The sequence below is a fragment of the Oryzias latipes genome, chromosome 14 (genome assembly GCF_002234675.1).
Source record: "Oryzias latipes chromosome 14, ASM223467v1".
NCBI classification, from domain to species: Eukaryota; Metazoa; Chordata; class Actinopteri; order Beloniformes; family Adrianichthyidae; genus Oryzias; species Oryzias latipes.
In genome coordinates this window covers 2162748-2177787 of record NC_019872.2, presented here as the reverse complement: position 1 = coordinate 2177787, position 15040 = coordinate 2162748, and the positions used below count along the sequence as shown (strand labels likewise).

Genomic DNA, 15040 nt, shown 5'->3' with positions numbered 1-15040 from the left:
ATATATTTCTATTTTATTTTTAATGGTTTTGTATTCCTATGCTTCACCAGTCTTTCCTCTGCTTTGATAACAGGATCATTTCCTAAAGAATAAAAGTTGTTTTTGTCACCTTGAGCTTTGATGCCTTTTTCCACAGAAATGAACGTTTCAGTGTTTTAGCTGGAATCAACACATCATCTTTTAAACTGGACTGACACTGATAACAACCGTATGGCTCTGCAGTTTCAGATATTAAAAATGATCATCGTCTTCCTTTAGAACGCTCATATTTAAATTATACTGTAACGGTGGACAATACTGTAAAAAGTATTTTGAGCTTGGTTACAGATAATCTCTGTTTCTCTTTTTTTTTTTTCCCTTTTTTTAAATTAAAATGTTTCTTATCTCAAATAGTCTGTGGTAAAGTGGAGAAAAGGTTTTTCTCAAAGCAGGAGACCGCTCTGCTTTGCCAGTCAAGTGACCTGCTTGCTGTGTCTGACTCCTGCAGACAACTTCACTTTATGTTCATCCCAATAAAGCAATTCTCTTTGTTATAACAGCAATGTGAAATGATCAGAGACAGAATCCTGACAAATGTTTGTTTTGCATCCCTTTTTCTGATCATGTTTTGACCAGAAAAGTCATGATCACCGCCACGGTCTGGATGACATCGTTAAACAGCAAAGTCTCCTGTTCTTTAAGCTGTGATCTTTTTGAAGTTACAGGCAGAAGCAAGAAGGAAATGGGAAGGATTCCAAAAGTTTTCATTTGCTCATGAGGGGAAATTTGAGGGAGGCTGTACAGTTTGGAACTGCAGTGGAGCACAGCAGGCCAACATGAGCTGCTCAGCATCCCACAGGCTGAGACTGATGGAGGACGTACTGTATGTGATTCATGGATGGATTCAAGAGAAAACTCATGCTAGTAGTTGTTTTGGTGAAGAGCATCCTGACAATCAGCATCAGAAAGTAAAAAAAAACGTTGTCTCCCAGGTTCACCCCGTCCTGCATGGCATGCTTGGCAAACGTGAAGGCCTGATCATTCCCACACATAATGCAATTACTCTTCTGAGCCCCTCTGCCCCCCTCAGATACTCCCGTCATCCAACTGGTGCTATGTATGGCCCAGTCAGGGGCGAGAGGGGTGGTGAGAGGGGTGCAGGCACAGCTGCACTGATCGACTTGGATGTCAGCGATGCAAAGGCGTCCCTTTCATAAACTCTACAGAGTATAAGTAGAAAAACTCTGGCCAATGAGGACTCAGCAGGCACAAAAATGGCTAAACCAATGGCTGAGTGTTAGCCCGGTATATAAACAAGGATCAAGGACCCCCAAAGCTGGGTGACCCCTTCATTGACTTTGACAGGATCTGATCCCGGGACTGTTGCCTCTGTTCTTGTTTCGTGTGCAGGTAAAGAAAAATCAGTGAGATTTTAGATTTGGACACAACTGTTTGTTTATCTTGTGAAGGAATTTGGAATTATTGTCCATGAAAAAGGAAAAGGGCACATGACTCTGGTGTGACTGTTTTCAGTAGAAAGTCACAGTAAAGATGAGGAGTCAAGGGTTTTCCACAGAAGATATTGCTGTACCATAGCTTGGTAAACTGTTGAGCCTGCAGATATCCTTCCTTCAGGCCCATGAGGCCAGATTCCTTCAAGTAAGATGCTGGAAGAGCAGACTTTGCCGTCTTTCAGACTCTTCTTTTGCATATGCTGAATAATTTTTAAACCTGACTTAGTCAGACTGTTACCCACACTGTGGAACAAATGCAGTGCAGCATAAATTCATTTTTACTTTTAGAGCCATCCAGCAGATAAAAGAGTAATCAGTGAATAGTTTTGCCTGCTTTGATTCCAATGGGAAACCTCCTGTTTTGGACTGTGTTGGATGACTGAAGGCAAACACAGTCTTGACAACTAGCAGAGTCAGGCATTAAAGTGGCTTTTCTGGAATCCAGTCATTTAGGCGCTATTTCAGTTTGACCAACTTACCGAAGAAACTACTATGTTGCTTGTAAACTGCAAGGACTTGAAGGGTAAAAGGCCAGATATTCTGGGGCTAAAAATACCCGGAGAGCAGGCTCTCCACCCCTGCTCAATTTCAACTGGACATCTGAGCCACTGGAAACTGAGCGACACTTGTTACCAAGAATCTGCGGACAGCACCGTTTGAAATTTGCAGCTGCCCAAAATGTCATATGCTCAAAGAAGGAAAAAGCATCATTTGCAGCGTCCTTGCTCCTCCTTTATGAATGAGGCTGCAATGACCTGTCTTCATTGTATTATATAGCCTAAGCTTGTTGTGTTTTTCAGTGTTAGAAAGCAATCATGCCTTTCGGAAACACCCACAACAACTTCAAGCTCAACTACTCAGTTGACGATGAGTTCCCAGACCTGTCCAAGCACAACAACCACATGGCCAAAGTCCTGACTAAAGAGCTGTATGGTAAGATGAGGGACAAGCAGACGCCCACTGGATTCACTCTGGATGACGTGATCCAGACCGGCATCGACAACCCTGGTGAGACTTCAAGCAACATTTCTTCTTTTTTCCAACAGAATCCAAGATAGTAAAAGACAAGAAACAAGTGTTAGGGTCAATTCATAACCCCCACCTTTGTTATCAGGTCACCCCTTCATCATGACTGTTGGCTGTGTCGCTGGTGACGAGGAGTCTTATGAGGTCTTCAAAGACCTGCTTGACCCCGTCATCTCTGACCGTCATGGTGGATATAAGCCCACTGACAAGCACAAGACTGACCTCAACTTCGAGAACTTGAAGGTGCAATACAGCTTCTTTAGAGAGCAGAGTTACACCTAGCCCTTTCTAATGTTCCTCACGGCCCAATCTAACTGTGTCTGTAGGGAGGTGATGACCTGGACCCCAACTACGTTTTGTCCAGCCGTGTTCGTACCGGTCGCAGCATCAAGGGATACGCCCTGCCCCCCCACAACAGCCGTGGCGAGCGCAGAGCTATTGAGAAGCTGTCCATTGAGGGTAAGTTTTCTTGATTTTGGGGATTTCCACAGGTCAAGAGTATCTGATACCCAGGTTTCTGTGGTCAGTCATAAACCAGACTGAATCCAGGCTTTCTGCTCTAGCAGGTCTTCTAAATCATCATGCAATGCCTAATGCATCGATGTATGAAATAAAGAAGTGTTCTGTTTTTTGGTGGATGCTGACCTAACAGTGAGCCTCTTCCTGCAGCTCTGTCCAGCCTTGATGGTGAGTTCAAAGGAAAGTACTATCCCCTGAAGTCAATGACTGATGCTGAGCAGGAGCAGCTGATCAGTGATCACTTCCTGTTTGACAAACCTGTGTCCCCCCTGTTGACCTGCGCCGGTATGGCCCGTGACTGGCCTGACGGCAGAGGCATTTGGTAAGTGCAGTTAGGAATGGTCATCCTCTGTAAATACACCAAACACTCAGCTTGTATAGATTCATCAGGATTAATCACTGACCTGCGTAGTGCTGTCCATGGTCAGTGTCCATAAATCAAGCAAGTCTCATCTTGTCTGAGCAGTCAGAGTACAACTGGAAAACATCCACAAATGAGTCCTCAAGGATTTCCTGCAGGGAAATCATGATGGCAGTAGATACATTGGGCTCTGAGCTTAAATTCTCATTGGTCTGCAAGATATTGCACATTGTCCAAATCTGTGCCCGTTGGCATCTCTACATCCAGGCACAACGACAACAAGACCTTCCTGGTGTGGGTGAATGAGGAGGATCACCTGCGTGTCATCTCCATGCAGAAGGGTGGCAACATGAGGGAGGTCTTCAGGCGTTTCTGCGTGGGCTTGCAGAAGGTGCATGAAGACCGCAGATCAAATCTGCTCAGCCTGTTTAACCAAGTCAAACCTAAAGCAGCTGTGATCCTGACCCTTCTTTTATGACTCTCAGATTGAGGAGATCTTCAAGAAGCACAACCACGGCTTCATGTGGAATGAGCATCTCGGCTACATTCTGACCTGCCCCTCCAACCTGGGAACTGGTCTGCGTGGGGGTGTCCACGTCAAGCTGCCCAAGCTGAGCACACACCCCAAGTTTGAGGAGATCCTCACCAGGTTGCGCCTGCAGAAGCGTGGCACAGGTATGGATGTGCTCCATCTGTGGGACCTCTACAGAGGCTCTGTGGACGCTCGTATGAGGTGTTATGTCATGCCACATCCTTTCTCTCCAGGTGGTGTGGACACTGCATCTGTGGGTGGTGTGTTTGACATCTCCAATGCCGACCGTCTTGGATCCTCCGAGGTGGCGCAGGTCCAGTTGGTGGTTGATGGCGTCAAGCTGATGGTTGAGATGGAGAAGAAGCTCGAGAAGGGAGAAGCCATCGACAGCATGATCCCCGCCCAGAAGTGAGGAGGGACAATCTGGCATTTTCCTTGTGACCTTTTATGTGCAGTCGAGCCAGCTGACAGCGTGCCTGCAGAGAAAACAGCCGCTCACCTAGAGACTCTTGACTCTGCTAACTCCTTTCCTTCCTTCCAGCTTTGTTTTTTCTTTTCTCCTTCCTTGTCGTTTTTTCACGTTCCCCTGCGTTGGTCAGTAACATCCAGGGGGCAGCCTCACTGAGCGGGGCTTGCCTAGCGGACATGGCATCACCAACTTTTTGTTATAAGAAGTAACAACTGTTGAATAGGTTCATACTGTTCAATAAAACAGCGTCCCCTGAACACGTCTGGGTCATCCCTGTCTTTCTTGTTTTGTTCCCACCTGATAAACAGAAATCAAGAACACTACAAAAAGGGGGCAACCCCTAAAACAACGTCAAGTGAAGGAAAAATGCCAACATCTGTGAATTTTATTCATCTTTAGCTCCACATTCTCCTCATATGCCATAACCACTCAGTCTCACTTTACAGTTAACTTCTGAAGGAACGAGTTTATCAGCAGAACAGAGTAAAATCACAAGATATTTTCTTCAATCTCTGTTGCATAAAACATCAACTCATTTGGGAAATAAACATTTGTGTTAAACACTGAGACCCCGGGCTGTTAATACTGTCAAACCAGAGCATTTTCCTACAGCCTGAGCGCGCAGACGAGCACTCACGGAGCCCTCAGGCCAGAAGGAGCTCTCCTCAGGACCTCCTCTCAGCAGCTCCCCCTCAGGACAATGCTAAAAACGGGGAGAGAGTTCCACTTACAGGAAAAATTTGTTTTCTGAAGAACATTTTGTTTAGGCAAGAAGAACAAAAAATAACTTTTCTATGGCTTGACTGTAACCCAGGGCCTTCCAGACGGATCAGGATCTATCAATTAAAGTTTGATTGACGTGACACCGTCAGCTAAAATCTCCTCATTTCACCTGAATCCTTTAGTTTACTTTTGAGAACGGGGGGAAATCGAGAGCCAAAGATTCAGGTCAACAAGTGGCAGGTGTCCTTTGTGTTTTACTTTACCCCCTAAAAGCCAAACTCTGAAGTCATGCAGGATTGCAGGTTTATTTTATTTCCCATTGTCACTGACAAGAGACTGCTTTACTCTAATATAACTTCCCTTGCTCTATCTATAAATAAACCTTGAGCTCTAAGATATATACTATTTTCATATATTTTATATGCAGCCCCAAATGGCTGATATAAATCCAATTTTTTTAACGATATTATTCTAAAAAATAAATGAAGTACCTGTGCAAATATCCACAAATTGAAGTGTTTCACATTTAAGACATTGGCGCCCCCCAGTGGCTAGTTCTAGGCATAACCTAGACAGGTTCACTGGAAGGAGCTGATTCAAGTCAAAGCAAAGTGCATTGAGGTCTATATTACCGAATGCTAATATACACCACAACGAGAACTGAACAGGAGACAGACTCCCGCCGTCCTTTTTGGTGACTGCTTCTCAGCCTGAGCGGGCCGGCCTCCCCCGCTGGACTGAGAGGACGCCACCCGGCGTGAGAGTGGATGATGGCTGAGCGTTTCCTGAGGGAAACATTGTGGTGAGAGAGATAAAGGTGGGGGTGGTGAGGGGTGAGATGTTAGAAGTTACACTTCCGTATGGAAAGTGGTCAGGGCGGGGTGATCAGGGTCACCATGAGTAAAGCCACAACTGAGAGATAGTATTAACAGTAAATCAGCAGCCAAACAATATGACCTCTGAAGCCTATGCAAATATCACAGTACAGTTTCCACTAAAAACAGGGAGGGGTAATAAGAAAACCTTCTCGTTTTTTATGACCTTTTTTCTTTTTTTTTTACATTAAATATGTATCCTATGAAGGCGCTGGGAGCTGTTCACTTTAAAGGCAACTGGACTGACAAGAAGAACCAAAACACTGCCTTCATTGCACCTTTAGGAACATGGAACTGGCCCCCGGCCCTCAGTCATCGTTAACGGGCAGCGCAGCTCCTATGCTGTGCTGCAAAAACAGTGTACGTTACCTGGAGGAGGGGGGGGGGGGGGGGGGATGGGTGATCTGAAGGGGCGTCGGCTTGTTACACTCCATAGTCTGAGAGGACGAGGGAGCTCAGATCATGTGACACTGAGTCAGAACAAGAGGTGCATTGCTTTGAAAACGTGCCATATTATTGCACTGCTAACCCCCCCGAAAAAAGATGTGCCAGCTCTGGAGAAGTCGCCTCTATGTGGGTCCGATTCTGTGGCAAGACACACAAACAAAAGCATAGAGCTGAAAAAGAATGGGAGTTTAGGAAATGATGTCACTGATGACAGAATCCGGCCAATCAGAGAGCTGCATGTGCAGCTTCTCCATCAAGCTCTGGGGTTTGTGTAAAAAGGATCTGCTGCTCATCCAGCTACCAACAGGAAAAACCTGACATCTTCATATCATTTCCACAAACACATCAGTGGTATCAGACTTGATTATGTGCAGGGGGAGGGGCTTCCCTGTAGATCCTCTGGTCAGAACCAAAGAAATCTGTGCTGCAGCTACAGTGATCTGAGACGAACCAAACCGGATCAACGATGCTCTTTTCTGGAGCTTTTGACTGACATGCTGATGCATTTCTGCATGGAGGGGTTGGAGATTAGCTCAGCAGCCTCCGTCCTGATAAAAATACCATTTGAGTTTTCCGAGTGTCGAGTTTTCATGTTCTCCCCTTGTGTGCGTGCATGTTGTTGAACTAACACACCGTCCAGGTGTTCCTGCCAACCTGCAGCCGGGGTCAACTCTGGTGACCCCCTGGTCCTTATCGCATCAGAGCGGCTTTTCTTATCAGCTCATGATTGACAGGCAGAGCATCTGCTCGGCCTCCCTCCACGCAGACCTTCCCTCTACAGGACGACCGCACCTTTGTGTTTCTGCAAACCCACTCCTCACTCAGATGTTTGTGTCAGCAGCACCGAGACTCTACACATGATCCAAAACGCTGTTCTTAACGAGCCCCAAGGCCGTGCGACTCCCCAGTTCAAATCTCGCCTATGCAGAGGTCATCTCAACAGCACCCTCCGTCCAGACCTGAGGCCCCTCCCCTCTGAACAACAGCAGCACGCCGCTGAAGATCCTCTATCAACAAATGATAAAATGTCAAATATTTGGCAGCTGTTCTCGTCTGTTTCCTCCTGATGATGCTTTCGCTGCACCTCGCCCAGAACGGGACGTTTTAGATTTTTTCCTTTAGTCACTTTGGACCAAAGCTGCAAGAGAAGATGAAGCCGGTCTAGATGATGGATGGATATTGATTTGTAAAACCCACTATGATGTAAACAAACAAAAACACATTGGAGGGGGGGTCTGAACTGACAGTGTGGACGACTGGGGCTGAAAGTACCAGACCGTTCATTCAGAAACGGAAAGACGTCTGATATGAGTCAGAATCTAGCCTCAGCGGTTCTCTTCTCTGACTGGCTGTTTCTAAACCCCGCCCCCTCCCTCTGACCTTAATCCCGTACAGTTTGAGCGCTCAGCGCTCACAGCAATGCAGCCCCCCACGCAGCCCCCCGATCTTCGTGTTTGTCTCCAAGAGATGACAGAAGGTGAAAAAGAGGGGTGAATAGCACATAAGCAGGCGGGATCGGGGGGGCGGGGGACTAACAAAGATGTCTTTCTTTTGGGATGGTCGGGGGGGGGGGGTGTCAGAGAATAACAAAATCAAGAGTCAATATGGCTGCAATAAAAATATTCAACTAGGTTTCATCAGATCCACTTCCTGGCTGGGGTGGGGGGTCATGAAGGGGGAAGTTCAGTCTGTGTTTGTAAGGGTCAGGTGTGTATTTTTGTGTGTGAAGGGGGGGGGGTCCGAAAGAGACAGGAGAGTTTTTTGTCTCGGGTCCAGCCCCTTTCCTCATCTCTTTTGTTTTCTTTGATTCCATAAACACTCACACTAAAACACACTCCCATACGAAAACACACCTCCACACAAAAACACACACTCCCTCACCCACACACAAACACACACTCTGGCTCAGAGTTCAAGATCCTTAGAGATTTGGGTGGCAATGTTCCGAAAAGCTAGCGGCGCCCCCCACAGTCGAGTGTAGCGCACGCCGTTAGAAGTCTCTGAGGCGCTCGTGGAAAGATGGCACACTTCGGCCTCAAACGCCACGCGGCCCCCCGCCACGCCGTGGGTGCAGGAGAGCAGAAATGGGCCAGAGTGGTGGACCTGACAGCCACACCCGAGCGCTGCCTCCTGCAGAGCCAGCACCACCTCCGCAGGGTCCCGCCGCCCGCCGCCTCTCAGATTCCAGCCACGTCCGACGGCCCGGGGCTCGGACGCTTTTTGATACCCAGGTAAATGGCAACTGAGGAGAGAGGAGGGGCGGGGTCAGACAGGACGCCTTCAACGGACTCTGAAAGCAGGCGGAGGGTGGGAACTCACCTTGTGAGCGCAAATCTCCTGATTCCCTCAGATTCATTTGTGACCCTGCAGGAGAGGAGTGAGAGGACGTTCACCAGAGGTCATGGGGTCATCAGAGATGGCATCCAGCAGACCCTCACTAACTTCAGCAGCAGCAAGCATTGTGTGCACAATGTTCTTCTCATCCTGAGTCCTCACAGCATGCACCACATTCACACTGAACACGGATCGGACTATTACCAAACCAAATCAGAAGACTGGTTCTAACAGCACCTTCACAAGGATGCAACACTCCAGGTTTCTACAAACCGGAAAGTTCCGAACGATTCCCAATGGGTCTCAACCATGCTTGAAACCAGGACTGCGGAGCCTACTGAAAGCGGACGACTGCTCACGAGCATGCAGAGAGCAGGATGGAAACATGACCAGGCAGACACACGGACCGGCACAGGCAGACAAGAGAGAAGCCAAAGACACGGAAACTTACTAACTGTTTTTGATCCTTGTGGGAGAGTACAACCCGACACGGATTTGTTTGAGCCCTGGCGCTTGGATGGGTCAAGGTTGACCCTGACGCCACAAGAGGGAGGAAGCAGAAAGAGAGACGGGGTTCAGGGTGGGAGCAGGGGTTTGGGGGAGGAAGAGTGTCAGAGCGAAGATAATTGAACCACAGGAGAGCAAGAGGTGAAGAAGAGTGCTGTGCTGGAGATGACAGGTAGGGATAAAGGTGTGATAGGATTAGAAACCGTGGTTATGCGGGGTGGGAGGGAGAGAGGAGCGGTGGATAATCCGGGTCTGAGGACGGATCACTGGGGGCCTCCGTGAATGTAAGCTTCAGCTATACGTTGGTGCTCCAGCTGTGAGCGGTGGCGCAGTGCTGCCAATGCCACGACATCAACAAATGCATTGACCCTCCTTAAAGAGAAACCTCAAAGACGCCGCTGAGTTTGAAGAGGAGGGGGTAAAGGTACCACATTATAGGGGAAGGGAGGAGAGTACGGCCCTGTTTTCTTTGCTAGTATTGATGCAAAAAAATCTACATCCTTTGTTTATTTTGCATGGAGTCACGCTATAATTGCAAAGGGTTCAATCGGAATTGAGAAGATCAGAGAACAGAAACTATAAGACTGCAGAACGTATAGTCAGAGTTTTATGGGGATTTTGAAACCTGCTTTCCTAGAAATGTAGAACGACAGAGATCAGAGTTCATGAACGTCTGAAGCTCCACAAACAACACTGTTGGTGGGGAAATTCTGAAGGTGTGGTGAGCATTGCTAGATAATTACGTTGCTGAATGCTGGATGCATTCTCTTGTTGTAGCTGGAGCTGACGTAGCATCTCACACATATGGATTGTTGAAGTGACTGGCTTTGGCCCATAGTACCCAAAGAGTCCAAAGGATATGGAATCAGATTGTTTTCTAAATGAGCTGAAAGTTTGGTCCACATCTCTCCCCTTAACAACACCAATTTTCACAGAGCAACACTGTCAAGAGAGTCTCCTTTAAGCTCCCAGATTCTTTTTCTTAATGCTTCATCTGTTTAATTCTAGCTCTCCGTGGCGTAACAGCTGCCGATCACAGCCATCAATCAGAACCAGGCATCAAATGATGCCAGCAGCGATCATTTGATGCCTGGTCAATCTGGATCAGAATCAGAGACCTCTGCACCAAGATCAGCTCTTCCTTCCAAAGAACCTGAGTGTTCTGCAGCCGTATGAGTATTTTCCCATCGAATACTATTTATTCATGATCCTTTTGATGTTCTGTTTACTTCCCAATTATCGGTACGAAGCCCATTAAGACGACTGTTGCTGTGATTTTGGGCTGTTTCAATAAAATAGAATAGAATTGAACGAGAGCTGATGTGAAAGGACGTCAGCTTTAGGTACAGAAAAGAAGGATTCAGACTGAAATCCTTCCCAGTCTAACAGGAGGAGCATCAACTCAACTAGTCCTTCATGCTTTTAATTAAGCTGTTAGCAGCTATTAAGGGGTTGGGGGGGGGGGCACAGAATTGTGGGGTCTTAACAAAAACAGATGAATAGTGGCAGCAGAGAGCCCTCACCTGCGAGTGAGTTTGGAGGTCAGTTTAGTGAAGAGGTTGGAGGTTGCCCTGGTGCGTGCGTGGGGCAGAGGGCTGGTTTCATGGTGGGACAGGGTGGGTGATGTGGGTGGAGCGGAGTAAACTGGAGGGCCACGGTCCCTTAACTGGCCCCCGTGAAAGGTGCTGCGGATTGTGGAGCCTCGCGTCAGGCGGCATCGGTCCGAAGACGAGGAGGAGGAAGCAGCTCCGGCTCCAGCCATGCTGAGGGTGGAGGGAGACGCAGCAGGCAGGCGGTGGCCCAGGGAGCTGTGGGGGGGTTAAGATTGAAGCAACAGTGAGGCCACACCTTATGAACACACACAAAAGGTTTTCTGTGGATTATTGTGGAAAACTGCCCCAAAACCTTTCTGAGAAAGGGAGGTTGGAGGTTCAAATCCAAAACTAAGTCATCCAAAAGACTTAAAAATGGGATCCAATGCTTCCCTGTTTGACAATCAGCCTTTAGAGTTTGGATTGGAGGGTTAAACCCATTAATTGTATAAGAGAACTAGACTGAACGACCCCTCCCCCTGGCATTTCAAACAGGAAGTACCTGTTGGCTCCAAGACTTCTACAGAGAAAACAACAGCTGTCACTCTGTCATTCTATTGGTCAGAATAAACATTCTGAATCTGACACCTTTTTTAACATGTTTTTACTAAACCTATTGTTTTTAATATTATTTATTTACTTCAAGTTATTCAACTTCTAAGCTGACCAATCAGAATCCTCAGTACCGGATGGCCCCCACGTCAAATGTTTGATTGACAGATTCTCCCGAGCCACTCTCAGTGGAAGGGGTGTGGACTTCCAACAAGCTTCCTCCTGATTGGACAGTATGTCCAGTTGCCATAGAAACGTGACTCTGACCAACCCAGACCAAACACTGGCTCCTGGCTCCAGCATGGCGCGTCCGTATCATGAAAAAATGGTGACTGAATTGGCTTCATTTTGTTGGAGGTGGAAGGAAGGCGTTTTCTATGGGTGACGTCACAGACGCTCTGTACAGTTCTCATACACAGTCTATGGTTCGACCACCAGTTCCTGAGCTCAACAACTTTCACAGCCCCAGGTGAAAAGTAAAAGCATATTTGGTAAAAAGGAGGAGGAGTTTTGCTGCTTGTGGGGCTGTAATCAGCTGCCTGCAGAGAAGCAGTCAGTGAATGCTTCCAGCTGCAACAAACGTCTGAAGATCAGGGAGACTCTCCTAAACCTTCAACTGATCCACAAAAGCTTCTGGGCCAAACTTGATCTGATCTCAGAGTGTGCTGTGATGAAACATGGATCAAAGAGTATCTGTGAGGCACTCCATGCTACTCTGCAGCTTACAGCCATGTAACCTTTGAGGAGATATCTGAGCCTGAATGTTTGGTGGGATGCTACTATCACAGTGAACCTGACGCTGAAAAAAACAATCAGCTAAAGCAACAACTTCATTCAATGTTTACTCAGAGATATGTGGCTGGCTTTTAAATGATTCTTCTAAAAGTTTTGTAAAAACAAAGACAGCTGAAAGGAGCAGAGTCACTCTTTTCTCAGTCTCTTTTACCACGACATGCCTGCTGCAAAATCTAGCTGGATGAGCGGCTCCGCTCTCAGGCTGGATTGGATTTTTCAACGCTTTCTTTTCTTCTTGAGGCGTACCTGTTGTCTTTGCCATTCTGCAGCAGAGAGTGCCTGTCGGCGCCCGAGCGGTCCGTGCACACGTACGTGTTCCGGCGCGTCATGGTGCTTCCTGGGATGTTATTCTGTGCAGATAACAGCAGCAGATGAACACATGCTCAGCTGCTCAAGGGGAAGAGGAATTATCTGGACTGGATTAGATTATAAAACTTATAATACATTTATAAGTGGGATTTATCTGTTTATGTTCAGTTCCTTGAGAGAACCTTTGTCTGAAAGTATGTCATGATCAAGTTTTCAGTCGCTGCAGGCTTGGTGGTCGTCTTTGAAAAGAATCTTCTCTTAAATTGTGAGCTCTCGCGGACCCTGAGGTCTTCCAGCGCGGGCTTTTAGTTGTCCCCAGGGTGAGGACCAAAACGTACGGGGACACTTCGTTCTGCCAATATGGTCTTTGCCTGTGGAGGCCGGAGAGCCTCAGATATTTCAGAAGAGGCTCAAGACGCACCTCTTTAATACAGCTTTTAGAAAATCTTATCTGGTTAGTTATCATCAAAAACATTGTTATTGTTTGTTTTTTAAAGACCTACTTTTGCTTTTCTATATTGATGTACATCTTCTGTATTTATTTTTAACCTTCTTTTTTAGAATGAATTTCAGCATGGTGGACCCTGTGCTGTGGTGATGCTCTGTGGCTGAGCTGCTCCTGGTATAAGAGATTCCCCAGATATTGTTTCCTCACAGCAGAGCCACGCCGTACGTCTCTTTGATAATTCTAAATGTTCTTGTGCCGGTATGCATTGTGTGTGGGGGGGGTCATGCGGTGTATAGGTGTAAACTGAGGGGAAGAGAGTCGACAGGGGTGGCTTGGTTTTAAAAAAAATTTCCTTTTCTTTTGTTGTATTCATTATTTTCTTTTTAAATTGTAAAGCGCTTTAAGCTGCAATACATAAAAAGCTCTTTTTAAAAATAAAGGAACTGCAGTTTTCCTGGATTCATTCACAGACACATGAGGAGGACCGATGAGGGCCCAAAGACCACAAGCATCTGATGAAGGGAACTAAAGACTTTGTAAGTGAGCTTATTTTAGCGGAACAACGGCTCAAGCAGAATCAGGACACTGACCGTGGTGGCCGTCATGTCTTTGCGGCGCTCTGGAATCTCCGACTTGTTGGGGTTGTTGGCACTGCTGACCATGGGGCTGGATGGAGGAAGGCTGTGGCTCCCCATCACGCTGCAGCTGGCCTTACGGGAGGGCATGCGCCCCTCCCTCAGCTCTCGGTCGCCCGTGCTGGTCGGGCTCCTCTTGGGGTGCATGACGGGCATGGAGGGCCCGCCTTTGTTGTGGAGGACAGCAGAGGACAGACACAGACTCATAAAGTGGGTCATGCGCAGCAGAGCGGATCTGATCAGCTGCTTCCCGCATTAACACACACGGTTTCAGCAGCAGAGAGTTTTCTGATTGACCTGCATGGACACCCTGACTTCACACTTTAGACAGCGCGGTGGGGCAGAAGCTTCTGGAACAGTTTCCTGAAGGAGGGACTGCTCCCATCTGTCTGCGCCTGACAGCTCTCCTGTGACAAACCGGCTGAGAGGAAGTGACTTCCAAATAACTATAATCACAGTGATGTGCATGCTCTGTTACTGCACGTAAGACTGTGGAGCAGTGAACCGTCAACAATCATGCAGAAACTCCAAATACAAATGATGCCGACAGATAAGAATTTCTTTTGTTAAAAAACCCCCACACAGTTTTAATTTGACTGTAATGTTAATCAGAGCTCAGGAATGAAGCATACTGTTTTAACATGTAGTTATTGTTACAGTCCAGACCTGGAAATGTCCTTTAATGCTTTTACGTTGTCAGTACGTCCTACATTTCCTCAGTGACATGCAGTGAGGTTGATGGCTGGTGAGGCACTGACTCCTCTGGAGTCAGATTTACAATTACAAGAACTGAATATTTCACCATTTATCTAACAGCAGCTAACAGCTTATAAAATACACACAAGAACATATTTGTCCTACAGAGAATATTTCTTCTATAGACATGGATAGAACACTCTTCTTGTGTATAAATTATTCACATTTACTGTAAACAAATGAAAGTATACAGATGTGTTCAGCACACATTTGACCCTCAGTAACTATTTATGGTATTTTTCCAACTTCAAATTTTGTTGTTTTGATCAATGTTATCTAATGTTGTCTGTAAAAATTATCATATAAAATATTTTTTAGGCCTAAAATTTAGTTTTCTAATACCCACATTTGTTTTCCACTTATTTAAAAAAAAAAATTGTAAACCGTGTTTGGCCTAACTGGTGATCAACGCCCTGGTGAGTCAGTGCGTTGATCCTTCTCCACCAAAAGCTCTATGACCTGTTGGAAAAGTCTTCCTTATTTTCATCAATGGAGACAGATGCCCTCGCTCTGTTCCGTTTCTACAGCAGCAGTGTAGCTACAAAGCAGCTGTCAGCTCACGTCTGCCCCCTGCTGGTGAGGCTCCCCTCACTGGCAGCCTTTTCTCTGGCCTTACAGCAGTGGTCTGACCGCACGTCTCTGGTAAATCTGAGTCCTGCAGTCAGAC

General features: G+C 46.7%; 2 protein-coding genes across 6 annotated transcripts in view; one reads left to right on the top strand and one right to left on the bottom strand.

Moving 5' to 3' along the window:
• Nucleotides 1-1173: 1173 nt before the first annotated feature.
• LOC101166239 (creatine kinase M-type) lies at nt 1174-4612 on the top strand. Its single transcript, XM_004076031.3, has 8 exons — nt 1174-1389; nt 2294-2501; nt 2608-2762; nt 2846-2978; nt 3189-3360; nt 3667-3790; nt 3885-4074; nt 4165-4612. The coding sequence occupies exons 2-8, from the start codon at nt 2309-2311 to the stop codon at nt 4341-4343; spliced, it is 1146 nt and encodes a 381-aa protein (XP_004076079.1). The 5' UTR covers nt 1174-1389; nt 2294-2308; the 3' UTR covers nt 4344-4612.
• The window catches only part of LOC101155453 (MAP/microtubule affinity-regulating kinase 4-like), a 26152-nt gene continuing 15585 nt past the window's right edge, over nt 4474-15040 (bottom strand). The window contains exons 13-18 of one of the 5 annotated variants that reach the window (XM_023962209.1): nt 13573-13799; nt 12472-12575; nt 10810-11094; nt 9231-9313; nt 8765-8809; nt 8514-8687 (exon numbers count right to left, since the gene is read on the bottom strand). In XM_023962209.1, the coding sequence (XP_023817977.1) occupies nt 8623-8687; nt 8765-8809; nt 9231-9313; nt 10810-11094; nt 12472-12575; nt 13573-13799 (809 nt within the window). In that variant the 3' untranslated portion in view covers nt 8514-8622. Of the gene's footprint in view, nt 8688-8764; nt 8810-9230; nt 9314-10809; nt 11095-12471; nt 12576-13572; nt 13800-15040 lie in introns of all 5 variants that reach the window. The other 4 variants (XM_023962210.1, XM_023962211.1, XM_023962207.1 and 1 more) reach the window with 4 other exon arrangements.

Coding starts and splice junctions, on each gene's coding strand:
- LOC101166239 (XM_004076031.3), top strand. CDS start 2,309: ATGCCTTTCGGAAACACCCACAACAACTTCAAGCTCAACTACTCAGTT. Junction 3,361..3,666: donor CCTGACGGCAGAGGCATTTG/GTAAGTGCAGTT, acceptor CTCTACATCCAG/GCACAACGACAACAAGACCT. Junction 4,075..4,164: donor CCTGCAGAAGCGTGGCACAG/GTATGGATGTGC, acceptor CTTTCTCTCCAG/GTGGTGTGGACACTGCATCT.